Source organism: Drosophila pseudoobscura, chromosome 3, assembly GCF_009870125.1.
Source record: "Drosophila pseudoobscura strain MV-25-SWS-2005 chromosome 3, UCI_Dpse_MV25, whole genome shotgun sequence".
Taxonomy (NCBI): Eukaryota; Metazoa; Arthropoda; class Insecta; order Diptera; family Drosophilidae; genus Drosophila; species Drosophila pseudoobscura.
This window is the reverse complement of record NC_046680.1, coordinates 19,261,524-19,287,318: the sequence shown is the minus strand read 5'-3', so window position 1 is coordinate 19,287,318 and position 25,795 is coordinate 19,261,524. Positions and strand designations below refer to the sequence as shown.

Genomic DNA, 25,795 nt, shown 5'->3' with positions numbered 1-25,795 from the left:
TGTCTAGCGGTTGGCGCACTTGCCATAATTCAAGAACTCATAAATTGTCAAAAATTGATTAGATAGTTGGCAAATATAATATGGTGATTGGAAGTACGTCCCAAGTCGCCATTTTGAATGGAATGGTCCTAAAAATTGTAAATCACAAACGGCCGATCCACATCCATGAGCAGAGCACGCATCACATCGCTGTATCATGAATCAGATGATTCATGCCTTATCGGGCAAGGCAAGCAAGGCTATGAGCGTAATTCCAGAATGTAAACATTACTGGAAGAAGAATGAATTGAGATTGTGGGTTGTTGGTCATGATGTTCTATTTTTGCCATTTGCGTTTTATTTGGTATAATTACCTTCGCTTCGACTAGCTTTAGCCTTAGTAACAAATAGATTTACAAAATACTATTTTGAAAATAGTACAATTTACTTTCTTATCAGCTTGTTAATCGACTTTGCCTTATGTTCTGCAGTGTCTTTCCGCAGCAGCAAATCAAACAATAGTTCACATTAATCTCATCTAGATACGAAGGGGTTTCAAACCTCTGTATAATCTAATCAATCAACTAATAATTGGCTCTAGTTTAAGTTAAACATGGGTTTGATGAGAGGTCCGATATTGAGGCCGAATTTACATAATAGCCTCCAACGATCTGAGGAACGTGTTCCAATTCGGAAGTTCCATTCGATCTCCCGCTTCTACTGTTCGTTATTTGGATTTAATTACTTTTGCACCATTTTAGGGCATCGCAGAGTGTTCACAAAATAGCAGCATTCGCTTCTAATTGGCCTTACCATTGGCAGCAGTACTGCCGTAAAACTAATAGCTACTCATATTCATATATGTATGTTTACGTTTTCTATTGTACGTTTTCTATTAATTTTTTACTTAATTTATAGGCTTAAGGCGTCGCGGGGAGTGAATTAAGGGATTCGTTCTCGATCCTCCGCTGTGCTACTGATATGCCGACTCTAATCTGTAGACCCGCAATTCATAAATATGTTTGTGTTTTTATACTCGGTTTAAGTTCCATACGATAGGAGGAATGAGAATGAGGAATATTTCCACAAGAACAATCTCCTAGGCAGCCATCATGTCATGATGCAAGCAATACTTTTGAAATGTTCCTAAACTTGACTCTCCAACCGTGCGTAATACTAATCTAAGTCCAGTTTGACCCTTGCTCCCCACACCCCAAAAACATAATCCCAACAACTGTACAAGATCATTTGGGAAGACCCGCATTAGAACGGAGAAGAGACGATCGCGTCAAGTGTGTAGTGCGATGTTACTCTTGCGAGTAAATATGGCAAATAAGTGAGTGAGGCGGTGGTGGTGGTGGTGGTGTAGACGTGACTCAGCTCAGCTTTTCCCACATTACCAATAATTGTGTTTTGACAAGCGCTCTAGTGGCTGGCCCCTGACACTGTCTGAGTCATACTCATGTGCTGATAAGAGCGATCTGTTTATGCTAAGCTCCAAATGACATAATGATATCAGTGAACAAACATCAATCAATCGTAATGGAGCTAGGATGGGCACGATCATGTAAATTTGATTTATTCAATGGCATTCTTTATCGGAGCTTATTTATGTACAGAAGCTGCAGTAAACAAACAAAAGACGCAACTAATAAGACTATTTATCTACAAACTATATAAATCATATCTAGGGTGGGCTTAGCTATACAAAATAATCAATAATTACGATACGAAAAAGCAACAACAAAAGCAGAAAAAAAATAATTATAAACGTCTGCTAACTACAACTATGTCTCGCAACGAGTATTATTCGCGATCGCAAAATGTCTGTACAGGCTAGGGGTGGGGTGTAAATGTTGGCTACAAATATATACCATTATATATACAAAGCAACAACTTATGTCGTAGAAACTAGGAATTGCTAACCAGTTTGCGCGAAGCCACCAAACTGTGCCACAAGCTCGGCGGCCCTAGAGGCCCAGATTGATGTGATCTGAGAAACACAAGTCGACGACGCTCGGTTGTTTGTCAATGAGTCGAATCAATGCCTCAGCCTCGAATCTAATCTAATCTACACTGGCATGCCACGCTGCACGTCAAAGACTGTAGTGTGTCTAAACGCAGCTATTAACTGAATTCCCTTAAAGCTGGACCTTTGGATGTAGGTGTGGGTGTGGGGGGGTGTGCGCTATGCCTATGCATGAGGGTGGAGTCGAGTCTGTTCTTTTTTACAGCATTAAGTCTATGCTTACGTAGTGACTAAGGGTTTAGCTAATAATACTACTACCAGACGTCACCAGTCACCAGCTCCGTCTTCCGTCTACGTTTGCAGTCCGCTGAGTTACTCAAAAGTACAAAATAGTTAACTTAACTAGTTGCTGCTACGACACCAGCAGACGGTGCTTCGCTCCTGTACAGAATGTGGCCGCTGGCGTGACCTCCGCCACCGCTTGACCCGAATCCGTCGGTAACGTCGGCGCCGGCTGTGGCTGCAGCGGTGCGGTTTGACAATCGGCGGGTGTGTTCAGCTCGTAGGCCATGCCACCCCAGTGTAGCTTGAAGGTGCGAGTTCGCCAACGTATCGCCGGGTCCCAGAGCGCGTGCAGGAACAGATAGGGCCCCGTCAGCTCCCTGAACAGCCAGCCAATGACAAACTCGAACTTGTGGAACGGCATTGAGCCGTGCTGGACTATGGAGAGCAGCAGCCAGTCGGAAAGCAACCAGCAGAGTATGTGCACCATGTAGAACACCAGGGGGTCCCAGTTGAACAGAACCGAGGCTGACCAGGCCGCGAAGGCCCCCAGAATCATGCACTCGGAGAGCGGCTCCAGCAGTATGGTCGTAGGCACCATGGCCACGCGCAGCTTAGCCCATCGTATGAGCCGCGCCTGAAAGCTGCCGATGTCGCACAGTCCGCTGTTCTGCAGAGCGGGCTGATTGGAGATTCTCATTTTCCATCCCAGCTTCGTTACGCCTTTGGCGATAAAGAAGTCCTCCGCAAGATAGCAGCCAAAGGCCCTTAGGCCGCCCAGCTGATCGATGACTGCTTTCCGCAGAAGACACGACATTCCCGTGTGGCAGTTTATGCCGAGAACATCGGCCGATAGGTAGATTCTGCTCTGGACGGTGCCGAAGAAGACCTTCTCGAAAATGGCGGCAAATCCCTCCCGGTCGCAGGTGAACGGCATCTGATGGACCAGGGCGTGCTTCTCGGACATGTTCTGGACCATGTCCAGCAGCGTGTCGTTCTTCATTTTAATGCCACTGTCGGAAATCATAACGAAATCGAACTTTGCCGCCATGTAGCCGGGATGGATGTTGTTGATTTTCGGATTGACGCCCACATCAGAGCCGCCCACAAAGAGCCGGGCGTCTATCCGGGGATACTTTTCCAGCAGGCCCTCGACCAGCTTTATGGCCGGATCGTCCTTGTCCTCCACACAGAAAAGCAGCTCGTACAAAGGATAGTCCATCGTGAAGAAGGTCTCCAGGTTGTGCTGCAAGTTCGGATCCACGCCCATCAGCGGTTTAAGGATGGAGACACCCGGCAGTGGCGACGACTCTGGCGGCAGCTTGCACGACTTCTTGTGCAGCTTGTACTTCCCGTAGCAAATGGCTATCAGATGGACCATCCAGGTGCCAAACCAGAAAATCATGAAAAACGCTGCGAAGCCGTACAGTGGCACAGGTAGGTGTGACATCGCCCTGTCTCTGTGGGCGTGAGTGTGCTGTGGTGTGAGTGGAGCTCCCTGTCTCGTTGTTCGTCTCGCGGTGTGGTGTGTCGCTGGCTGGGTGGGCGTGGGCTGCGCGGCGCGACTGCTCTGCTACAGATTTACTTGGTATGCATTGGTTGCGGTTTGTCAAGCGTCGCTTTTGCCAAATGTTTTCCCGTTTTCCCGTTTTTCAGTTTTATCGCGCTCGACGGTTTGCGTACTTCTTGTTCAGTGTGACCGCGGATTTAGCGATAAAACATACCGTCCGACCCTCAAAAATATACCAAAGATACCGCCTCGTTTTAAAAACATACCGTAAATATACTGTCGAATTCAAGTTCTACTATACATATTCGTCGTTTTTGATATTCCGTTGAATATTACTAGCTAGATCAAACATTTAGCCATGCCCACATAATTTTATCCAATTAATTAACATATTTTCTACTTTTTTCGGGTAGCCTAAATACTTGCTTTTATTGGATTTTGCCTAAAAAGCGGCTTTAGCGAAAAAGGTCAAACAAAAAAAAAAAACGTAAAAGAGTTGTCGTTGCTTAATAGACAAATTCTAAAATGCATCAAAATTTATTAATTTAATGAATAAGCCACGCCGCAGCAAAATCAACCTTGATATTTGTATGAAAAAGAATTAGAAATTTCTTCTAGCAAAATGTTTCTCCTTCGGCTGTTCGCCGAGCAGTGATCTACAAAATGATCAAGCAGCCCATGGCATTGTTGAGCTACTGAGCTTAGATAGATCGCGAATGATTTGTTTCATATTTTTATTTTTATCTAGAATTTTTCAAAAGTTGCTTTGATCTAGTTGTCATAGAACAGTTGGTTCTGGCGCTTTGGATACTGGGGTATTTGATATTCATTTCTCTGATAGCGACTTAACGCGCATTCCAAATATGCAAGGACCGTTGATTTCTTATGAAAGCGGTGGCAGTCTATGTCAAGAACTGCTTGGCGATGCCACTGTTTTAGGTCCATGCGTCTGTAAGTGAAGGCTTTCCGGTAGATATGGTACTGAATCCAAGTCCAGGACGACATCCTACGTGGCATGCCGTATTTTTGCATAAATATGGTCGACTTGCATACGCTGGCAAGCTTGGCCTCGTCAGGATAGTAGTTTACGATTGGCGACGACGCCAAGTGTAAACGGGGTACTCTGCTTAAATGCCCGGCAGCGAGACGCGTGTCCCTCCACACATCCCCGTAGGTGACAATCCAAGGGTTTGCGATCCGCCTGCCGTGGATGTTTACTATTCCGCGCGCTAGTGGTATGGTGAGCTCCTTGTGCCGTTCACTCGTTCCCGATGTCCTTGCACGAGGGGAAAGATGCTTCTTAGCTTGTCGTTGCATAGCGCTGGTCTTTCGCTGGTTACGGTCGCCACTACTGTCCACTGTCGTTAGATTTTCGCTAACTAGGTGAAAGAGTCTCATGGGCATTTCGGACCAAGAGCCAAATTCCCGAGTCTGTCCACGGTCCGAGCTATCCTCGGGTCTATTTGGTCCCTGAAACTCAAGGTGAGGTTCCTTGGGCGATTTGTGGGACTCTAGATGACGGTGCGAACTGTGAGCCGGCGGTTCTTGTATCGCTTGGTGGTGGAACACCTGGGAGCCCAATTCCCGTGACTGCCCATGGTCCGTGCTATCCTTGGGTCTATTTGGCCCTTGAAATTCGAGGTGGGGATCCTTGAGCGATTTGTGGGAGTCTCGATGATGGTGCGAACGGGAGGCCGGCGCCGCCTGTAGCTCATGGTGTTGGATCAGCTGGGATTCCAATTCCCGTGACTGTCCATGGTCCGTGCTGTCCTTGGGTCTATTTGGTCCCTGAAATTCGAGGTGGGGATCCTTGAGCGATTCGTGGGAGTCTGGATGACGGTACGAACTTTGATCCGGCGCCTCTTGTATCGCATGATGGTGGATCAGCTGGGATCCCAATTCCCGTGACTGTCCATGGTCCGCGCTGTCCTTGGGTCTATTTGGCCCCTGAAATTCGAGGTGGGGATCCTTGAGCGATTCGTGGGAGTCTGGATGGCGGTGCGAACTTTGAGGCGGCGCATCTTGTACCGCATGATGGTGGATCAGCTGGGAGGCCAATTCCCGTGACTGCCCATGGTCCGTGCTATCCTTGGGTCTATTTGGCCCCTGAAACTCAAGGTGGGGATCTTTGAGAGATTCGTGGGAGTGTGGATGACGGTGCAAACTTTGATCCGGCGCCTCTTGTATCGCATGATGGTGGATCAGCTGGGATCCCAATTCCCGTGACTGTCCATAGTCTGTGTTATCCTCGGGTCTTTTTTGCCCCTGAAACTCAAGGTGGGGATCCTTGAGCGATTCGTGGGAGTCTGCATGACGGTGCGAACTTTGAGCCGGCGCCTCTTGTATCGCATGATGGTGGATCAGCTGGGATCCCAATTCCCGTGACTGTCCATGGTCCGCGCTGTCCTTGGGTCTATTTGGCCCCTGAAATTCGAGGTGGGGATCCTTGAGCGATTCGTGGGAGTCTGCATGACGGTGCGAACTTTGAGCCGGCGCCTCTTGTATCGCATGATGATGGATCAGCTGGGATCCCAATTCCCGTGACTGTCCACGGTCCGTGCTATCCTTGGGTCTATTTGGCCCTTGAAATTCGAGGTGGGGATCCTTGACCGATTCGTGGGAGTTTGGATGACGGTGCGAACTTTGAGCCGGCGCCTCTTGTATCGCATGATGGTGGATCACCTGGGCGGCCAATTCCCGTGACTGCCCATGGTCCGTGTTATCCTCGGGTCTATTTGGGCCCTGAAACTCAAGGTGGGGATCCTCGAGCGATTTTGGGGAGTCTCGTTCCCGGTGCGAACGGTGGGCCGGCGCTGCTTGAAGCGCATGTTGGTGGATCGCCTGGGATTGATCCAGTTGGGCAGTGTTAGGTTGCATGGAGAACTGATATAAGCAACCTCAGGTACTTACCAAAAAAAGGAGACAGAATATGCACAAGTGGACAGACGAAAAACGTATCGGCCACATTTTACGAGATGATTAACAGTAAGTTTTAAATACTACGAATTTTGTATTTAACTTTTGATTTGAATAACAATTATATACTATGAAGTAAATGGAAGAACATTCTGAGCAAAGATAAAAAATATTAAATTATGATTTCACTATTCAACACACTAAAAAACGGCTGTTTCCGATAAAACCCTTTTTTTGACAAACTCCAATAAAAGCAAGCATTGAAAGGAAGCCAGTAAAGTAGAAAATTGATTCATTAATCGGATCATATTATGTGGGCAGCGCTGAGGGTTCTATCTAGCTAGTAATATTCAACGGAATATCAAAAACGAGGAATATGTATAATAGAACTTGAATTCGTCAGTATATTCACGGTATATTTTAAAAATAAGACTGTATATTTTGGTATATTTCTGAGGGTCGATAAACCACTTCTTCTCAGCTGATTTTCTCAGCTAAAAAACTTTTGGAATCAAAAAATCAACTTAAATGCTGTACTGGTCGCACAAAAATTCTCTGTAAAGTAACTTGTGGTGTCATTATGGAGTCTCCGTCGCTTGTACGGTATGGTGGGCAGACGGAGGACGAGCCGAAGACAAAGTCCCATTCGGAACGAACAGATGATGGCAGTAATATCGTCTCCAGAATCTTCAAAACAGAATTCGATGCCAAATATAAGATATACGACATGCGAACGCCGCTGAATGCCTTCATGTGTGGGCAGTATAAGCGCAGCGGTGCATACAATACTCTAAGGAATCGGCTTCCCGTGGTTTTGACGAATGTGATAGACACGTTGACAAAGGATAAGAGCGAATTGGTTGCGGAATTCGGGGAGGTTTGTAATAGGATAAGAGCGTTTACCCAAATTTAATCTCTAGCACCTATTGACTTTGAACAGGCCGCCCGCGGGGAACTAAAAATCATCATTGGCCTGATCTCCAGACTGAAGTACGAGCTTCAAACTGATAAGCCGTTTCAGGGATTCGACGGCCAAGGTAAGATAGTGGGTATAGTTGCTCCTGCGGCTGTCGTAACGAGACTACTTATTTCCTACAGAACCCGATCGCGCACTATGGAATAAGTTTCTCAATCTGCTGCCCGATGAGGAGCGCACCTTCTTCAGGTCCTGTTGTCTCTATTCCGAGTGCTATATGCACAGAAAACTCTACTCCTTTGTGGAGAACAGCATCTTCCTAAAGCCGTACGATTACCATGTGAAGGTCAAAGAGAATTCGCTGACGAGCTGCATAGATGATGTACTCTCCCTCACCAAGTACACGCGGCGCACAGACAACAGCCTGGAAATGTTTGGAGAGCTTCTGAGGATTAGCTTGTGGAGCAACTACAACGACACGACCAGAGATCCAGAGGCGCCGCCACTTCCGGAATTCAATATAAACGTGCTTGAAGATGTCAGCGCCGCAGATGAATTCATTCTCGTCAACCAAGTCGCGGACATATGGCAATGCTTGGACAACCGAAAGCAAAAGAAGCCATGCCAAGTCGATTTTGTTCTGGATAACGCCGGCTATGAGTTGTTCACCGATATCATCTTGGCCGAGTTTATGATTGAGAAGGGACTGGCCACGAAGGTGCTCTTCCATGTGAAGGCACATCCTTGGTTCGTAACTGACGTGACGGCGCGAGATTTCAAATGGACGCTGGAATACTTGAGTCAGCATGCAGATTACATCATAAGCCTAATTGGCAAAAAGTTTTTGCAGTTCCTGGCCGAGGGAAAGTTTCAATTAGCTCCAATCTCGCATTTCTGGACTTGTCCATATCCATATTACAGGTGAATGCACTCGTGAGGATTTGCAGACCCTCACTAACCTGATTTATTTCGTTTTCAGAATGCGCGACACTGATCCTGATCTGTACAGCTCCCTGCAGCAGTCCAAGCTAATCGTTTTCAAAGGCGACCTTAACTATCGAAAGCTCCTGCAAGACGTTTGCTGGGACTCAACCCAGGATTTAAACACATGCCTGCGTGGCTTCCTGCCTAGCAATATATGCGCTGTTCGCAGGGTCAAGGCAGAGGTCATCTGCGGGCTTCCCGAGGGCGTTAGTGAGACTCTGAGCAAAAAGGATCCCCACTGGATGATCTCCGGCAATTATGGCGTCATCCAGTTCGTAGATGGATCTCGAGAATTTGGCTATTAGAGCGGAAAATATACCAAAGGCTTTACAGTTTAAATTATTTAAAAAAATTATTCACAAATATACATATATCTCTTTGAATCCCATTGAACAAGTTCGTCCGATCTGCCACAAATGGCGATGGTCTCAGCTCACCTACCAGTATTTAAGGACATACATAGCGTGTGGAAATACAGCTTTTTTTATTTTCGCCTACTCAAATCGATCTGCATCACTTTCAAACAATTTCACTTTGGCGCGCAGCTCTATATAGAGTCGATAGTATCGATGTATGAATAAACCTTATTTACTATATCTAATCAGCCAGACAAAGTTTAAATTCTAATTGATTTTCCGCGAACGATATCTTTCACCTGAACTGGACTTGGATGAATATGAAGAATTTATAAACTCAACTCAAGTTGTTCACCTGTTCAAATAGAGGGGGGCTGAGTGGGCTAAGCTCGGTTTTTCCATCAGTATATTTCGGTATATTTCGGTATATTGCAGACGGTCGACACCACACAAACAAACTCCAGCGCCATCGTTTTCAACCAAAAACAAACGACCCTTTAAACTTCCAACGTCTTTCAAAATGAGTTCGCCTCCAGATGACGATTTTGATGTCAAGAATGGAATTATTGATGCAGAGACGCCTCCGCACACAGAGCTGGCGGCCCTTTATAAGCAGTAAGTGCCCGCTAAAAATAGCACATAGTATAGATATGGTCCATATGTAACATGTACACGCCTATACTATATACGCAGACTAATCTTTCCATATATCTATGGACACATGTGATTACTCGATTACAGGAGCTTTGCCTATTACACGTTCCGCGTGCGACTGCCATCGACTTTGGCCACAATTGCCGCTTCGCTGGTCAAGGACAAAGACGAACTCTTGGCCACATATGGTGCAGTGAGTAGTTGCATCCCCATGGTCGATGCCAATGCCAATGCGTAACCTTGATTCCCTCCATTGCCTCCACAGGACGCAGGCGCAGATATTGAACGAAATGCAGCGGCTGTCACGCAGCTGCGCGAGGACATTCTCAATAATGGACCCCTGTTGGCCTTTGAGGGGAAGGGTGTGTGGTTATTTACCAGAATCCGTCCCACAACTAAAGTATTTCGTATTTAGATCCCGATACGCAGATGTGGAACGCATTCCTAGAGAAGCTACCCAAGGAGAAGCGGAGCTACTTTACTGCCTGCTGGCTCTATTCCGAGTGCTACATGTACCGCAAAATCTCTGCCATTTTCCAGGCCACACCGCGTCTGTCCGCCTTTGACTACTTCAGGGAGCAGAAGCAAACCGCGGCTAAGCTCAGTGTCGATGCCATGCTGGCTGTGGCAAAGGCCACTCGCCAAAACGAAAGAGACTCGGGTACTTTCCGGCAGCTAATCAAACTAAATTTGTGGGGCAACCGATGCGATCTGTCCATCACCTCGGGCAAGCAGGTGAAACCCACTGGCAATGCTTTCGACCAGGTCACAGATCTGGAACCCAAGCTGCTGATAGACGGCACTGCCGCCATTTGGCAGGCAATCGACGGAGCCTCCGGGGACGGTATTGTGGATATAATCTTCGACAATGCCGGCTATGAAGTGTACACGGACCTCATCCTGGCCGAATACATCATTGACAAGGGACTGGCGGCGAAGGTGCGATTCAATGCCAAGGCCATTCCCTGGTTCATATCGGACGTGATGGCTCACGACTATCACTGGACACTGCAGTTCCTGGCCGACCATCCCGATCCAGTGCTCAGCGAGCTCGGCAAGAAGTGGCAGCGTTTCACAGCCGAAGGCAAGTTCGAGCTGTCCCCGCTGGAGCAATTCTGGACGAGTCCCTACGAGTTCTACCGCATGCGCGAGGAGAAGCCAGCCCTCTATGCGCGGTTGCAGGAGGCGGAGCTGATAATATTCAAAGGTGACCTCAACTATCGCAAGCTTCTGGGCGATTTCTCTTGGCCCAGCACGGAATCGTTTGCGACCTGCCTGAGGGGTAAGTCTACCCACACATTAATCCACTACTAATACTAATTAATAACTCTTAAAGGCTTCCGCCCCACAAATCTTTGCACTCTGCGCACTGTCAAAGCAGACTTGATTTGCGGCCTGGGGCAAGGAGTCGCTGAACAACTCTTTGCTAAGGACAAGGAGTGGATGCTCACCGGGGAATACGGCGTCATACAGTTTGCGAGCAAGTAAACCAAATATTAGGATAACGAAACTCATTAATAGTTGAATTGTTGCAATCTTAGATCATAGCTAAATTGTTAATGTACAGCTTTTTGCGTTGTTATTGCTTTCACATCAGAGATTTCCCCATAAGGTTTAATAATATAATCGTAACAGCAGCACAGTTTGGAATCATAGCTTTGCCTGGCAGGAAGCCATCAAATTTTCAGTTTTAGACAAAATGTTGAGCGACAAAATGGATCAGTCCACTGAGTTGACCAGCCAGACGGAAATGGAATCCGCCGTTGTCCACTCGGTAAAGATCGAAGAGAGGGAGGACCTCGTATTCAACGAAAAGCACCAGATATTTGACATTGCCCCCAGGCCGCACGTCGAGTTGTCTGGCCATTTCTTACGAAGTTTCGCCTATTTCACGCTTAAGCACCGCTCGCCCATGATGTTAGGGGAAATGATTAGTTTCCTAAATGATTACGAGCCGAAGATAATGGAGATCTTTGGATCCTATGCACACTTCGATTTGAAAAGGATTTGCTGGAGTCTGCAGCTACTGCGCGATGAGGTACAGGAAAACCAGGAGTTTCAGCTGTTCCATGGCAAGGCCCCTGATGTCGAGGACTGGAATCGGTTTATTAGCACTCTGGACGAGGATAGGAATCGTTGGTTCTCCTCCGTCTGGCTGCACGCCGAATGCTATATGTATAGACGCATTTGGGCTATTTTCCGGCGCTCTGACTTGCTCTCCAGCTACGACTACTTTTCGCAGAAAAAGATCGATGCCACGACAAGCGTTGTGAAACTAATGAGGGATGTTATCATGGGTATGCGGGGAATGCTGCGCTCTCAGGAGAAATTCCAGCGCATGCTGAAGCTGTCCCTGTGGAGCAATCGCTGTGATCTGTCCATAAACAAACAGGCTCCAGATGCTCAGTTTCTGAAGCTAATGGCGGATTACGAGTCTGATCTGCTGGTGGATCAGTCTGCGGATGTCTGGCGTGTCCTCACCGAGGCCTGGGACCCCGTTTATGTGGACATTGTGTGCGATAACGCTGGCTTCGAACTCTTCTCAGACCTGCTGTTGGCCGAATACCTCATCGAAACGGGCTTGGCTCTCAAAGTGCGATTCCATGTCAAGGCCATTCCTTGGTTCATCTCCGACGTCACTAAGCAGGACTTTCTCTGGATGCTGAGATTCCTTCGCAGTCACAAGACCTCCGAAATAGCCGCATTCGGACGCCGTCTGCGTCGATACATGCGGGATCGTTCGTTCGTCTTGTGCGACACCTGCTACTTTTGGACCAGCCCCCACGACTGCAGCCAGATGAAGAAGCGCCTGCCCTGCCTGTACGTCTCTCTCAGCGAGGCAGCGCTGGTCATCTTCAAGGGGGATCTCAACTACCGCAAACTGCTCGGCGATATCAACTGGGATTACACAGCGCCTCTGATCGAGTGCATGCGTGGCTTCTTTCCGACCAGTGTGTGTGCGTTGCGTACCATAAAGTCGGACATCTACTGCGGTCTCCCAATCTGCACGGTGGAGTGGCTGTCCGAGGACGATCCCCAATGGATGAGGACGGGTAAGAAGGGCGTCATCCAAGTGGCCGTCATGCATAGACTCTCGGGGGATGCACTAGTTTAAAGAATATAGTTTATAAATAGCAAAGAATGACCTCGTATTATTTGATACAAGACAGCACATAATACGTATGTAGCTATTGTTTTATTATTATTTTATGTTTTATGCCCTATGACCTAGTGTTAGGGTAGGCGGTGTAAGTCGTTAAAATAAGTATTGCATTCCATATTATAGACTACGGCTAGGCATTACCAAGTAAGTATGAATGGTAGAAAAATATGTATGCTCTAAGGCCATATTTATAGCTATGTGTAGATGTTTAGATGTACTCGTATGTAGGTGTTCAGATCCCGACTCAGATGCTGGGGATCGGCTGTGTTTGCGATGCACATCAAATTTCAAGTCTTATCAATTGCTGTTGCAAGAAATTAGGTAAAATACAAAACAAAAACGAGAAACTTCTTTAGCGTTTACGTTTGTGGTCAGCTTAGGCACCACGCCTAGTCATCCTCCATGTCTTTGCGTTTGTTGTAGAATTTCATATTATATATAATCCAATAAATAAATGGATTCTTTGCGTCCTGGTTCTCTTGCTGGAGGGATGGCTGACCCCTGACCGCTGCAGCTCAGAAGCCACTGTTGAGCTGCTGATATGGCGTCAGATCTTTAGTGATCGAGAAGAGGGCTCCGTCACGAACCATCTTGCATATGAGGGCGCCCAGATTCTTGGCGTCATCGATTCCGGAGTGAGCACGTCCTTCGAAGGCCAGGTCCACATGGGACAGAGCATCGGCGAAGTTGCAGGGACGATACTTGTACCATTCCCTGTAGATGGCCCTCGCGTCTATCCACTGATTGAAACAGGCTGGCTTGCGTATTCGCTTGCGCGTGCACTCCTTGGCCAGACAGATGCCAAAGTCCCAGTCCGTCCAGGTGACGAAGGCACAGTTTCCCAGTATATTGGATTTATTCGTCTTCGGCAGCACCAGGTTGCGGACGCGCAGCTCATTGCGCAGCCATTCGCAGAACAAATTGAGTGCCGTCTGCAGCGGAACACCCGCCTCCACTGTCTTCTGCTGAATGCCCGTCAGCTCAGTGCAGTAGTTGCTCAGGCGCGGCGACTCCAACGGCATCACGTACGTGTGAAACTCCGCCTCCACCTTGCCTGTTTTCAGATTGACCAAAACCGCTGGAAACTCTGTGAATCATAAGAATCAAATGATTGGTGTTATGTGTAATGTACAATACTTGGGGCCACTCCCACTTACCAATTATCTCCGACTCTCTCCATTGTGGCGGGGCTTGCTTCTCCCAGCAGGTGGCCTCGAAGTCCACGGAAATGGCATAGGTATAGGGCTGCATTGCCAACAGCTTGGATTTGCGTGACTTCTTTGTCTTGATGGGCACTGCGTTGGCGGGGGCTGTAATGTCTGCCTCGTTGAGCGACTCCTCAGGATCGTTGGCTGGATCTGGGCGAGCTCCTTCCACGTAGATGGTATCAATCAGGCCTAATTGCCTGCAAGCAAAGACAGAAAGTCAGTTTAAATTTGGGCCTTGCTTAGGAAATGTAGATGGTGTTATAGACAGCTGAAACAACTACAAAATAATCAAGAAAAGATTCTCCAGACGAGACCCTAACCTCTTCTCAGATCTTCTTGCCGTAGCATACGATCATAGGCTTTTGCTCCCACAGAAGGCCGTTGGTTTCGTCCAGGGCTGTGGCTATGACCTCCGGATCGGGCAGGTGGATGAAAGTCACGAAAGCCTGCCCCTTCATGCGGCCCTGCTGCATCACTTTGATCTCCAGGTTCTCCGGCGTCGTGTACTGCGAGTACAGTTCGCGCAGCTGCTCTTCGCCGATGTTCTTGTGGAGGTTTTTAATGTACAACTTGTTACTAGGGTCCCCCTCATTGTAGTTTTTATAGACAGGCAGCGCCTCCAGCTCTTGTATGGACAAGCGCTTCGCTGGCTTAGCCACTGTTGGGTTGAGCGTCTGCGGTAGTTTGAGCTCAATTTTGGGAGCCGCAATAGAAGGCGACAGGGATTCCTGCTTCGGTTTCAAATGACTAGCTTGCCTGACGGCTTGCTGCACTATTTGTCGTGCTCTCTTCAGATTCTTCTCCTTAGCAGCAATGGATGTGGACGGTTTGAGGCATTTCCTCTTGGCACGCGGCTCTGTTTCGTCGCTCTCCAACTCGCTTTCGCTCTCGCTGGGTATGATCTCTGTTTGGATGCCGACGCTTTGCCGGTGACTTTGGACGACCAGGAAGGAGGAGCGCCGTTTGAAAGGCGGCTCGAGATTCATGCGATTCATTAAATGGAGAACCTGCTGATAGAAGCATGTGTCAGCCTGTAGGGTTTCGCCAATCCTAGCTAGAATCTCTGCGTTGATGGGGGGATAGCTATAGCGGAGATACGGAGGTGGCGGCTGCGTAAAGTCACACTGATTATTGCAGGCATATAGCTTTTGCACGTACTTCCTGATCTCCTTTTTGGCAGTCGCCGTGGATTCGGATGGCGGTGGCTTTGTCTGGGTGCATTTGTTGGCACGACTGCCATCGTGGGCGACACGCGGTCCAAAGGGACTCACGCAGAGCGGCTTGTCCAGTATGTCGTTTAGGCCATTCAGTTCTTCCAGCGCCTTCCGGGCCTGACCGGCATCAGCGTACTCGATCACGGCTCGCCGACTTCCGTAGGAGCTCAAGGAGCGTGGTGTGATCAGCTTACACTCCCGAATCAGTTGCGCCAGCTCGTCCATGTCGCAGGGGAGCTTCTTTATCAATAATTTACTGGTTTCCACACTCATGTTACTGGGAAAATTGAAAAATTTGTTTTGAATGCAAAATATTTGCATGTGTTTTAAAATCAGTGTGACCGACCCGTCTCATTTTTAAAATATACCCTAAATATACTGACGAATTCAATTTCTTTTATACATATTCCTTGTTCTTGATCTTCCGTCAAATATTACCATCTATATAGAATATTTACCCATGCCCACATAATTTTATACGATTGATGAATCAATTTTCTACTGAACTGTTTTTTTCTTAATACTTGATTTGATTGGATTTCTCTATAACGTTGAAAATGTAATTTAATAGATTGATGAAATTGACAAAATATACCATTATATACCGTAAATATACGGTCGGTTCAAATTTTACCTCAGAAAATACCGAAAAGTAATGAAAATACCGTAAACGGTCAGCCTGCATGTACGGTAAAATCAGTATAAGCGTGGGTACCGTTCGACCTGTCTCATTTTCAAAATATGCCATAAATAAACCGTCGAATTATTTGTATTCATATTTCTCGATTTTGATTTTCGGTTCAATTGTTCTTTAAAAAATCTTTCAAAATTAAATTTATACCGGTATTATTGTGCGATAAGCAGAAACACTAGTGTTTTAACATGATTTTTAACATATGCTTCACTTGCGCCTAACAGCACAGTTTGGGGGACACAATGCGCGCGCTTTTTGAATGATCTCTGTAAGGGCAGGCCGGTTGTTTGGTCGATAAAGGCAAATAACAACAAGTGCATTTTTGATTGCATAAATGGAAATGTTTCCTCTTACTTTTACTAATTGCCGTTCATATCAGATTGCCATCATATGCCGATTCACTTCAACCTGTCCTTGAGAAGACTGGCAGCCCGCAGGCGCTATCCTATTAGAGGGAATGGGGGGCTAGAAAAATATACGAATCGCGTGCCTATCACTTGATGGATAATCTTTAGAGCGCGTGCATTTTAAAATTAGATACATTATCTGGGTGTCGTAGCGTTCCCGCTGCTATTTTGGATCATTGCAATACGTTTTAAATTCCATTACAACAGTTTTCCATTTACCCAAATGGTCAATGCTCTTTTGGCGCACGTTCCGAGCGCAATTTTTAATCAAATTGAATTCCACATGGAAAAGGCCTGACATGATCTGCTTTTTGATTTATGGAACACACACACACACACACCCACAATCATGGGGCGGTTATAAAAAGATCAGCACTCAGAAGCAGATTGCATAAAATTTGCAATGATTAAATGGACAACAACAAGGAACCAGATCCGAGCGGGGCTGAGAGACAGAGAGAGGGAGGGGACAGCCACACGATGCAGACACACGACACACTCTCACTTTCGTACCATATGCGGAAGTCCACTTTTTTCCCCACAGACAAAATACAAAATTGGATGAATGAACTCTGTATGTGCCTCTGCGCGAGGGGCAGCAACTTTTGAATTCACTTTTACTTGCAGCACAAATTGAATCGACTGCGTGGCGGCTTTGCATTTTACATTCAAACTGACTTTAATGGGTTAAGCTATATTTAGAAAATTGCAAACAATTTCCAGCCAAGTGGGTGGAAAATGGCGAAACGACGAGAGTTTTGGAAGGAAATGCGTGCAGCGAAGAAAAACGATCAATACGGAAGGGAATTTAGAGCAAGGATTGTTTAATATGTATGAAGCTGTAGGTAGCACTTACTCTGAGAGCTAGAACTAAACAATAAATTCGTGGCAGCAACTGCAGAGCAGTCCTCTTCAACGCTACGGCTGTGGTCGACTGTTCCAAACTATCCGGCTCCTGATTTATAGAAAAACACTTGGCCTCTTTTATTGTAGTAGTATGATTCATTTCAAAGGAAACCCTCAGATCGAGTCAGCAACGGCAACGGCAACAGGTTTCTTGACGACTGTTCGGCCTCTCTTTTTCCCATTAAATCAGACCGAGATGACAAGCCCCTTTTTACACATTTGCTTTCCACTTAACTATTTCTCCCGCCTCCCCCTCCTTTCCCTCATCGGACAACTAAAACATCTGAGGGATGTGTGATTTACGTTCTAGCAAAACAATGGGGGAAGAGGCTCAACTGGCATTAGTGGTGCCATTAAACACTACTGAAAACCATTTCAATTAACAACAGATTTGCCGGAGCATGCACGGTTGTACGTGTACGTGTACGATTATGGCTGCCTGATTGCAGGCAGAGTCATGATTCGTTCACCGAATGTACCGCGTGCGCGAGCACAATAGACCTGGTAGCCAAACAAAAGGTATAAATAACAGGGGGATTTCCAGCGAATTCCAGGCGGCCGGATCGGATCTGTCGCAGAATATCTAAATGGGAAGAGCTCTAGCCCAAAGGCAAATCAATGTTCGGAATGCAATGACAATCATCACGTGCTGGAGTACAAATACTACGAGTACGAACGAGTACTCGTATGCAAGCCAATTGACTTTCCCTTGGGCTTGCTAATTGCCACTTGCAGATCTATTTATTTATGGATGATTACAATCAAGGTCCTGGAATGCATAATAAATGGGGGTCCAGCAGGGTTCCGTCCCAGGGGCACTCGGACTCAGAATTATTACAATTGATAGAAATTAGTGGAATAGTCGACGGAACTGAAGAAAGGGGAACTGGGGATGGGCCTGCGAGAAATTATATATATTTATTGCGCATACGCCGCGTGCAGCGTGCGCGTGCATGAAATTTCTCTGGGAAGGCCGAAAAATGTCTGACGACGACCTTCTCGCTCCACCACCTTGCCCCTTGCCACCTTCCCTGCCTGTCCCACAGTCCCTTCTCACTGCCGCTGTTGGTAGAATTGCATGCATTTATTGCATTTGTGTACGAATGTGAGAGTATAGTACCGTACCCTTCACTTCACTTCACTTTACTTCATTTCATTTCATTCAGTTGTTCATGTGGACTCGTATGGGTGTACCTACAATATGTTTGGTATATTGTAGGTATAGGTTCGTGCTATTTGTTCACCTTGATGTATTTGTATCTGCATCTGTGTGTTTTTGTACGCCATGCTCTTGAGTTTGGATAAGTTTGGTAAAAACTGCTTTCAGCCGGATTTCCCGCATTCTCTAACCATCAGAAAACCAGACATTGAATTGCGCAAAACGTTCATCGGTCAACTTTCTGTGGTGGAGACTTTGTACACCATCAAAATACTCTACAATCGATCCAACCGAAGATCAATACTCTGGAAAGGTTATAAATGGTCTCTAAAATCAAGTTATCTATACGGATGATTAAGTGGGAATTTGCACATGAATTTGTGGCACAAAGCGTATGCCACCTCGTCGTCGTTGCGGCTTCTGTTTGTCCATAGAATTCGTCTGTTTGATCTTTAATTTGTGCGCAGCAGTAAATTTACTGCTCTGTATATGATTTTGGATACCAATTGTTGGAATGAATAATCTATAAAATGTGCAAAAACAATAAATTTCAATCAAACGGGTTTCTACTGGTGCTGCTGCCACTGTCAGGGGACTGTGACACAATCGAGGAAGTTCTCACAGATATATTTATCATCTATTATTAGCTCCCGCTGTAATGGGGAACTATTGTTGAAATGTGATTGCTTTGCAATTGCAAATAGTTTCTGTATTCAATATGCATATGTGTCTCGCCTCTGACATTATCTGGCATTACTTTTAATCAGTTTGAGACGACTGGTTTCCCTATAGCGAAACTACATAAATGCTACCGCATAGCGAACGATTCTGGAACCAACCTTTCGAAAACTGTGTTGTCCATCCATTAGAGCCAGCACTGTATCTCGAGTGTTTCCCAGTAGTACTTACAATGTTTGCATCGGTCGTTGGAAGGGGTCCGGGTAGGGGGTAGGGATAGGGGTATGTATGTTAGGCTGGTTTGTTTGCGGGCTATTCAAACTGGTTTGCACGAGATACGATGTTCAGAATACGAGAGGGAGAACAGAACGAACCACCACTGTGACATGTTCGAGGATTGCGCAATCCGCTATCGGTTGTGTATGTACTCACGAGTGCAGGGCCAAGACCTCCCATTGATCGATCAAGTGCATTGCGGACTATGGTCTGTCGCAAAGAAGGAGGTTGAAAGAACTCTGTGGCGGCGTATCTTATCGATGGATCAGCGATCTACCCCAAGACAGGAATGCGAAACGAATCGCAATACGACTTATCTCTGGCTCGAGCGACAAATCAAAACTGACAATAAAATGTCGGATTATGAAGCACCAAATATTAAATGATTGAAAGCTCTTATTTTATCGCTTGGAATTTTGTTGTTTGTGCTCGCAGTATAACATATACAATAACAACAACAATGATAACAAAACCGAAGAGATTCCATTTATAGAAATACTACTACGCATTTCAATTAATAAAATAGTCATAATTAAATTAAAGCCCAAGCCCCAGGCCGCAGGCCCTGGCTACTGCACGAGTCGTATAGCAATAAGATCTTCCATATGCCCGACGATTACCTATACAGAGAAAGGTTATAAGCAAGTATATATGTACGCGCAAGATTATGCATAGTACATAGTGATGCTATTTATACAGTAACTCGAGACCATGCCATCATATAGATTACAAGCTTTATCAATCCAGCAGCAGCATCCCAAGCCGTATTACCCTTACATACCTATGTACATATACATATGTATGTATGGGATGTATGTGCCTTTCGCAAAGTTTCATTGTGTTACCCGCACTCGTATGGATGTACATACATAAAAAAGTTTCCATTCCGTTCCTCTGTCTATATGTATCTGTGTTCTCGTACAATATACTATATTATGCATATGGCTTGTACAGGCCCCAACCAGCAGCAGGTCAGGCGAGGACATATTGGGGCCATCCAGTCAGTCATCGTCATCCAGCTAGAGATACAGATACAGATACAGATATGTACATCTTTTGTAGATACAATCCGCCGCCGACTGCCTGCCACTGCACTTTTACAGCTTCCAATGCAATGTTGTTCTGTGCTCTGAGCTCTGTGCCTGCCCTGAAAATGTCATTTGTCACTGTTTAGAGAAGCTGCACTTCAGAGTTGAGACTCGTTCTTAGCTCCAATTACACTCAATTACGAATGGGGCCTAGGAGTTGCTATTTTTGGACTGGGCAGAACTTCAACGCATCCCTTAATTGGTACTGGCAGGGGAGGTCGTCCCTCAACGTTGAATGAGTCAATGGGAAAAGAGGAGCAATGGGAAGCGGTAGCCATGCAGTGGGGCTGTGGGGCTATGGCTATGGGCCAATACAAAGATACAAATCAGTATCAAAAGTGAATCGCGCTAATAAAGCGTGAAATGGAAGGGGGCCACCAGCCATATAAACCGCCTTGAACCAGCTCTAACCCAATTCGCAATCAAATGACTTCAGACATTTGCTCTCCCTTTTTATTCATGCTTCTGTAATCTGAATGTGTGTGCAATCTGTACAGTGATTGCTGCCTGAGAGATGTTCCGTATTCCAGGTTGAATCATCAGAGGAGAGTGTATGGAGTCCTTAGCGGAATGCCTTTGTAGCACCAATATCTGAAACCCTATCTCTGTCTCTCTCTTTCTCTGATGAGCTGGAACATCAAGTCTCCCCTCAAACGAGCTTTCACTGTTTTTATATGTACTTCTATGTGGCGCTAACGCTTGGAGCACGAGGCCAATCATTCAGCAGGGCAGGCCATCAATCAACTGATCAGAGACTCAACGCCTTTGCGGCGGTGTTTGTTTACTCGGTGCGCGGAGGTGTAGCGTACGTGTAAACAACATAAATATCAGCCGGAATCAACGATGAATGAATAATCCGCCTGCCCACCCGTCTCGTCGCTACTAACAGTCGAAACAAAACCCGATTCATTCGCATTTGTTATTGTTTGTGGCAATTGTAAGGAAAATCAACAAGTAATCGGCACGAGTTGGGGTTATCATTACAATTGCATCTGCTCCTTCGAAATATCGCAATTACGGGGGAGTATTTTTTAGCAAACAATTGGATTACGTTTCAGGGTCGGGTGAGTGCATTGACCAAATGACGAACAATAACATCAACAGTCAACCACTAAAGAGGGAGCAAATATTTAAGCTAAAGTTATTACATGCTTTAAGTAATTGTTTGACTAAGGAACAACAGAACCAGAGAACTGCAAAACAGGGGCGGACTTCCATCCAAAGAAGTACATTGAACCAGAAATGTATTAAGGTCCAAATTCAGAGAGAATAATGATACTGATGGAGTAACAGCATTGTATGTACTCTGGGCACCCCTCATGGCTATCACTCCGCTCCTGGTTCAGGGAGTAACTCACGTAATTATACCCCGTTAAGTGGAAACGCAAGGAGAGTAGGTGCAGTTTTAACGGTGCTACTTCGAATTTTCGGAGCCGGTTTCAGTTTTATCGTTTAAATACATACACATGTATATCAACCATATATATATGTATGTATATAGACATACCTATGCACAGGTATATAATATATGGGCATATATTTAAGAACTCACCTTGCCAGTTTTATCAAGGCCATCTTTGTTGTCGATTGGAATTGAATGATTTTTCAAAAAGGTATAAATTATTTCTATCAAAAATTCGTATTTTTTGTTGATTTTTTTTTGGCAGTGCAGCAAGTAACGGTAACTAGGCAGGCGTGGGGGAGTGCGGGGAGAGCGCAATTTCTTTTGTTGTCTGCTCCAGCACACAGACACAATCACAAATACACGGGCAGGATGACAGGCAAAAAACACGCGAAAGCACAGGAACAGTTAGAAAGGGAGAGAGGCACCGGCACGAAAGCAGCGGCAGCAGCAGCAGCAGCAGAAAAAATAACACTAATAAAACCCGGAGCAATTCGCTTTTTGTTAATTATTTAACGCGTTTGTTTACATTTTTGACTGCCAATGGAATTAAATATTACTTTCAAAGACAACTTTAAACAGAGTGCACGAAAGAGCATTGAAGTAACTGCAGTTTATTGCACATGGTAGACATTCACTTTGTAGATGTTCGCAAGCTCTGCGCCAATTACATGTCCACTCGAATGTTAACTTTAAGCGAATCTTGTTGTGTCCAATTTGTTTATCACGCGCGCAGCAACCGCTCAGGAAAATTTGAGTTTGAGATATTGGTTGAAAGACTGCAAAGAAAGAGAAAGAACGCGCCGACGAAAGCTGAGAAAACCAGCTGTTCAAGAGCTTTTAGAGACGACGTGTGGCAGCACCTTGTCTAGCTTAATGTGACAGTCTGGCACCCTTTTTGCCGCCCAACTGATGTTTGAAATTCAGAACAAATTTTTGTCACTTGCAAACATTTCTTTTGTAGAAAAACAACTCGCTTTGTGTATATTTTATAAGATTTAATAGAATTAACCTTAAGGAAAACAAAATTGTATTCGACAACATGTGGGAGCAGCTGGAAAGATATCGCAATCACTTTTTGCAACTCGAAGTCAAAGATGTTCTCAAGCCCAGCTCCATCAACTGCCAGCAGAATACGGGTAAGTCGGGGAATGGATATTTTATGGAGATCTGTTTTCACGAAAAAACACCACCTTAGAATGGAAAGAGGCCATGGAAAAACGTGACAAGTGCAAGTGCTATCCACATGGCTGCGCACCGAGCTCCCCGTACTTCGATGATCGGGCACAGCTGGCCTACGGGTGGTTTGCTTTGCCCAAATTGATGAAAGAAATGAACAGTGATATGCGCCTGACCCATTGGAAGGCTATTGTTTCGTTGACCGAGTTCCTTTTAAATCCGTTGAATGCTGAAAGAGCCATCATTGAAATGGACATTGTGAGAAAGTGGGTTGACAGAGGCTGCTTCGGGGAAATGGAATATCTGTATTCTTGTTTTTCCGTTTTAACAGGGTGAAGAATGCCTTTATGAGGATGAGATTGAAAATCTACAAAGAAGAGCACCGTGAAGTGGAAACATATCTAAAGATTTTCAGTGAGTGCAGTCTGGACTATAAAATCACATCAGTTCTTTAAGTATTAAATATGTTCTTCCCTTTTTAAGACATTCTATCTCGCAGTTTGAATGGCGCCGAGCATATTGCTAATCGGAAATGTCTGAGAGTTGAGTTTTACAAAATCATAAAGAGTCGAGTGCCACTCCAAGAGGATATGGCCGCTGAAATCTTACGCAATTTGACAGGCAAACCAAAGGGTAATTCAATCGATTGATAGTAAACCTTAATCGTTGAACTCTAAACAATATTATTCTCCAATACCAGTTCTAGGAATCGTAATGGAGGACCCCGAGAACTTGGCCTCAGCGGTTTCTATTTTCCTGCAGGATCGCTGCCAGCCTTTATATCCGCGGCATCTCTGGCACCATCTCTGCCACATGCTGGAGCTTGACCCCGAGCGCGGAATCGAGCTCGGTTTGTTTGAGTTCTTGCACTCGCGGATCCAGAGTCGCCTGCCTTTCTACTGGTGCATGGCCACCAAGGCCTTCGCTCTGCTCCTCCGCTGTCCAGAGGGTCAGCGCCGCTTCGATGCTGTTGATGGGGTGAAGCTGCTGTTCGAAGTCTTCCAGGAGATCGAGACCGACCCCAAGAAAATGCTGCCACGCCAGAAGGTTATGAGCTGGGAGTTCGTGGTCCTGGCCCTCCTCAACGGCCTCCATAGCAAGCGCGCTCTTTGGCGCAGCCGGGAGTTCACGCCGCTGCCCTGCTATGTGGGTCGCTTGATGTCCACCGAGACCAATCCACGCCTGCAGGTGTACTGCCTGAAGGCTCTGCGGGAGCTGGGCGTGATGCCGTGCATCAAGCGCTACATCATCGGCAACTGGCTGGAGGATGTGCGTCAACTCTTCTGCCTGGATGCGGATGCGGAGTGTGCCCGGGATGCTTTGCTCGACTGGCTGCGTCGCGATATAGCTGATAGCAGTTAGTTCTCCTCCACAGCCGTCCACAACCCACACACGTGAATTATTTATTTTAGGTTTCATTCGTCAATTAATTTTGCTATTTGAAATTCCACTGCAAGCGGAGGGCGGGAAACATCGCAGCCGCATTTGCACCCTTAAATATTTCCCCTCTTTGAAACCCGTTTAGATAAATTATAACCGTTTCGTACTACCCCTGCTGTCCCAAAGATACATATTTCCCAAACCGGTTAAGAGAGAACGCGGCAGGAAGAGAGCAACAGAGCGGCACACAACCAGAGTACAACAGAGAGGTGTTTTATTTTCGGTTAATGCCAGCTGTTTTCTTATCAAGCGGGAAAATCAAACTTGAGCCAACATTTTCGTTCTCAGAACACAATTGAATAACTGCATTGAAAATTGAATAATAATTTCTCTAAAGAAGCACAAATATAGCATATGTACATATTCGTTTTCTTAACCTTGTCCAATGATAATATCCTTCTGCCAGTCAACCGTCAGTTTCCTGCAGTTTCCGTGCTCTAAATAAATGCACAACTGCGGGGGGAGGTGGAAACTTTTCCAATTTCCGATTCCTGTGCATCCCCCAACAATAATGAGCAGTGACACTGCAAGGACTGTGCCAGGACGTCCACACCACAACAACTGTCCGGAGCTGGTCAGTGGCCACAGTGGCCACAGTGGCGTCCGCGGCAACCGCAGTTTGCGGTTCTGGCCAGGCCTTCCATCTACATATAAAATAATCCCCTTTTTTCCTTATTATTATTTTTCTGCGGTGACAAACTTGGCAACGAGTTGCGACTTCTTTTTTAATTTATTTGGATTGGCAGAGAAAAGAGAGTCTAAAGTGGGGGACGATGCCCCCAGTGCCTGGTCTCCCACATTCCACATTCAATCGGCAAGTTTTGTGCCCTGTCATCGGAAGACGGTTCGTATTCGCTTCGCTTCTTCTTAGTAGCAATTTTCCAAAGTCTCCGGAGTCCCTGGAGACCGGACCGGACCGAACCGGAGCGGACTCTTTTGTGAACTTTTTAATTACCGCTGCGAGTTTCCCTTGTTTTCTTTTTCTGCTTTCAGCTTTCTCCCCATTTTTCAAGTTGTTTATGAAATATTTTATGGAAATTATGCAAAACTTGTTTACCAGACTTCATATTCAACATTCGCAGCGCTCTGCTCTCCATCAACCATCAGCCATGAGCCATGAGCCATTTGGCGCCTTCTAACAAAGTTCTTCTTACTTTTTGCCACTCAAATTAATTGCATAACAAATTATGTTGATGAAGTGCAAGAATGTTGGGGAATATCTAAACAAAAGTTGCCGGGGCGGGTCTCTTTTGGGTAATAGAAATAGTTGGTCCGTTCGCGATTTTCAAAAAATGGTACTCACAGACCTTTAAATGGGGAAAATACCATGGGTTGGGGGAGCGTATTGGTTGGCAGAACCTTGAATAGAACTGAGGTCACGGTATTCGCAAGGGTATTCAGCCTATAGAACATCA

The 25,795-nt window shown here is 45.9% G+C and overlaps 7 protein-coding genes across 11 annotated transcripts; 4 read left to right on the top strand and 3 right to left on the bottom strand.

Annotated features, from left to right (window-relative positions):
• Nucleotides 1-700: 700 nt before the first annotated feature.
• Nucleotides 701-3,919, bottom strand: GlcT (ceramide glucosyltransferase). The gene has a single exon (XM_001361664.4). It carries the CDS (start codon nt 3,678-3,680, stop codon nt 2,361-2,363), a length of 1,320 nt encoding a protein of 439 aa, XP_001361701.2. The 5' UTR covers nt 3,681-3,919; the 3' UTR covers nt 701-2,360.
• A 545-nt stretch (nt 3,920-4,464) lies between these two features.
• Nucleotides 4,465-6,820, bottom strand: LOC6898853 (LIM domain-containing protein A-like). The gene is made up of 2 exons (XM_002138789.3): nt 6,651-6,820; nt 4,465-6,581 (listed from the first exon to the last, which is right to left on the bottom strand). The coding sequence occupies exons 1-2, from the start codon at nt 6,705-6,707 to the stop codon at nt 4,512-4,514; spliced, it is 2,127 nt and encodes a 708-aa protein (XP_002138825.3). The 5' UTR covers nt 6,708-6,820; the 3' UTR covers nt 4,465-4,511.
• Nucleotides 6,821-7,114: 294 nt separating this feature from the next.
• On the top strand, nt 7,115-8,949 carry LOC4805275 (damage-control phosphatase ARMT1). Its single transcript, XM_001361663.5, has 4 exons — nt 7,115-7,533; nt 7,597-7,693; nt 7,755-8,493; nt 8,552-8,949. The coding sequence occupies exons 1-4, from the start codon at nt 7,237-7,239 to the stop codon at nt 8,859-8,861; spliced, it is 1,443 nt and encodes a 480-aa protein (XP_001361700.3). The 5' UTR covers nt 7,115-7,236; the 3' UTR covers nt 8,862-8,949.
• A 382-nt stretch (nt 8,950-9,331) lies between these two features.
• Nucleotides 9,332-11,203, top strand: LOC4805274 (damage-control phosphatase ARMT1). Its single transcript, XM_001361662.4, has 5 exons — nt 9,332-9,527; nt 9,654-9,759; nt 9,832-9,928; nt 9,982-10,848; nt 10,903-11,203. Exons 1-5 carry the CDS (start codon nt 9,433-9,435, stop codon nt 11,052-11,054), a joined length of 1,317 nt encoding a protein of 438 aa, XP_001361699.3. The 5' UTR covers nt 9,332-9,432; the 3' UTR covers nt 11,055-11,203.
• Nucleotides 11,204-11,227: 24 nt separating this feature from the next.
• On the top strand, nt 11,228-12,753 carry LOC4805273 (damage-control phosphatase ARMT1). The gene has a single exon (XM_001361661.4). It carries the CDS (start codon nt 11,266-11,268, stop codon nt 12,679-12,681), a length of 1,416 nt encoding a protein of 471 aa, XP_001361698.3. The 5' UTR covers nt 11,228-11,265; the 3' UTR covers nt 12,682-12,753.
• Nucleotides 12,748-22,556, bottom strand: LOC6898852 (ERI1 exoribonuclease 2-like). Of its 5 annotated transcripts, none has more exons than XM_004444378.3 (3): nt 21,912-22,556; nt 13,887-14,134; nt 12,748-13,816 (listed from the first exon to the last, which is right to left on the bottom strand). In XM_004444378.3, the coding sequence occupies exons 1-3, from the start codon at nt 21,932-21,934 to the stop codon at nt 13,245-13,247; spliced, it is 843 nt and encodes a 280-aa protein (XP_004444435.1). In that variant the 5' UTR covers nt 21,935-22,556; the 3' UTR covers nt 12,748-13,244. The 5 variants fall into 5 exon arrangements, with proteins under 5 accessions (XP_004444435.1, XP_002138824.1, XP_015040514.2 ...); XM_002138788.3 differs by lacking the exon at nt 21,912-22,556 and adding an exon at nt 17,109-17,212; XM_015185028.2 differs by lacking the exon at nt 21,912-22,556 and adding an exon at nt 15,096-15,518.
• Nucleotides 22,557-22,678: 122 nt separating this feature from the next.
• LOC4805270 (uncharacterized) lies at nt 22,679-24,735 on the top strand. Its single transcript, XM_001361658.4, has 5 exons — nt 22,679-22,900; nt 22,960-23,206; nt 23,272-23,354; nt 23,424-23,573; nt 23,641-24,735. Exons 1-5 carry the CDS (start codon nt 22,804-22,806, stop codon nt 24,300-24,302), a joined length of 1,239 nt encoding a protein of 412 aa, XP_001361695.1. The 5' UTR covers nt 22,679-22,803; the 3' UTR covers nt 24,303-24,735.
• The last annotated feature ends 1,060 nt before the right edge of the window (nt 24,736-25,795 follow it).

Excerpts from the sequence above, each read along its gene's own strand:
- GlcT (XM_001361664.4), bottom strand. The coding sequence starts at position 3,680 with ATGTCACACCTACCTGTGCCACTGTACGGCTTCGCAGCGTTTTTCATG.
- LOC6898853 (XM_002138789.3), bottom strand. The coding sequence starts at position 6,707 with ATGTGGCCGATACGTTTTTCGTCTGTCCACTTGTGCATATTCTGTCTC. Across the intron at positions 6,582-6,650 it reads TATTCTGTCTCCTTTTTTTG|GCGATCCACCAACATGCGCT; the intron begins GTAAGTACCTGA and ends GATCAATCCCAG.
- LOC4805275 (XM_001361663.5), top strand. The coding sequence starts at position 7,237 with ATGGAGTCTCCGTCGCTTGTACGGTATGGTGGGCAGACGGAGGACGAG. Across the intron at positions 7,534-7,596 it reads TGGTTGCGGAATTCGGGGAG|GCCGCCCGCGGGGAACTAAA; the intron begins GTTTGTAATAGG and ends GACTTTGAACAG. Across the intron at positions 7,694-7,754 it reads TCAGGGATTCGACGGCCAAG|AACCCGATCGCGCACTATGG; the intron begins GTAAGATAGTGG and ends TATTTCCTACAG.
- LOC4805274 (XM_001361662.4), top strand. The coding sequence starts at position 9,433 with ATGAGTTCGCCTCCAGATGACGATTTTGATGTCAAGAATGGAATTATT. Across the intron at positions 9,760-9,831 it reads TCTTGGCCACATATGGTGCA|GACGCAGGCGCAGATATTGA; the intron begins GTGAGTAGTTGC and ends TTGCCTCCACAG. Across the intron at positions 9,929-9,981 it reads GTTGGCCTTTGAGGGGAAGG|ATCCCGATACGCAGATGTGG; the intron begins GTGTGTGGTTAT and ends TTTCGTATTTAG.
- LOC4805273 (XM_001361661.4), top strand. The coding sequence starts at position 11,266 with ATGTTGAGCGACAAAATGGATCAGTCCACTGAGTTGACCAGCCAGACG.
- LOC6898852 (XM_015185028.2), bottom strand. The coding sequence starts at position 15,472 with ATGCAAATATTTTGCATTCAAAACAAATTTTTCAATTTTCCCAGTAAC. Across the intron at positions 14,135-15,095 it reads GCCAAAAAGGAGATCAGGAA|GCAATTAGGCCTGATTGATA; the intron begins GTACGTGCAAAA and ends CTTTGCTTGCAG. Across the intron at positions 13,817-13,886 it reads GAGAGAGTCGGAGATAATTG|AGTTTCCAGCGGTTTTGGTC; the intron begins GTAAGTGGGAGT and ends TATGATTCACAG.
- LOC4805270 (XM_001361658.4), top strand. The coding sequence starts at position 22,804 with ATGTGGGAGCAGCTGGAAAGATATCGCAATCACTTTTTGCAACTCGAA. Across the intron at positions 23,207-23,271 it reads GAAATGGACATTGTGAGAAA|GGTGAAGAATGCCTTTATGA; the intron begins GTGGGTTGACAG and ends CCGTTTTAACAG. Across the intron at positions 23,355-23,423 it reads AACATATCTAAAGATTTTCA|ACATTCTATCTCGCAGTTTG; the intron begins GTGAGTGCAGTC and ends TCCCTTTTTAAG.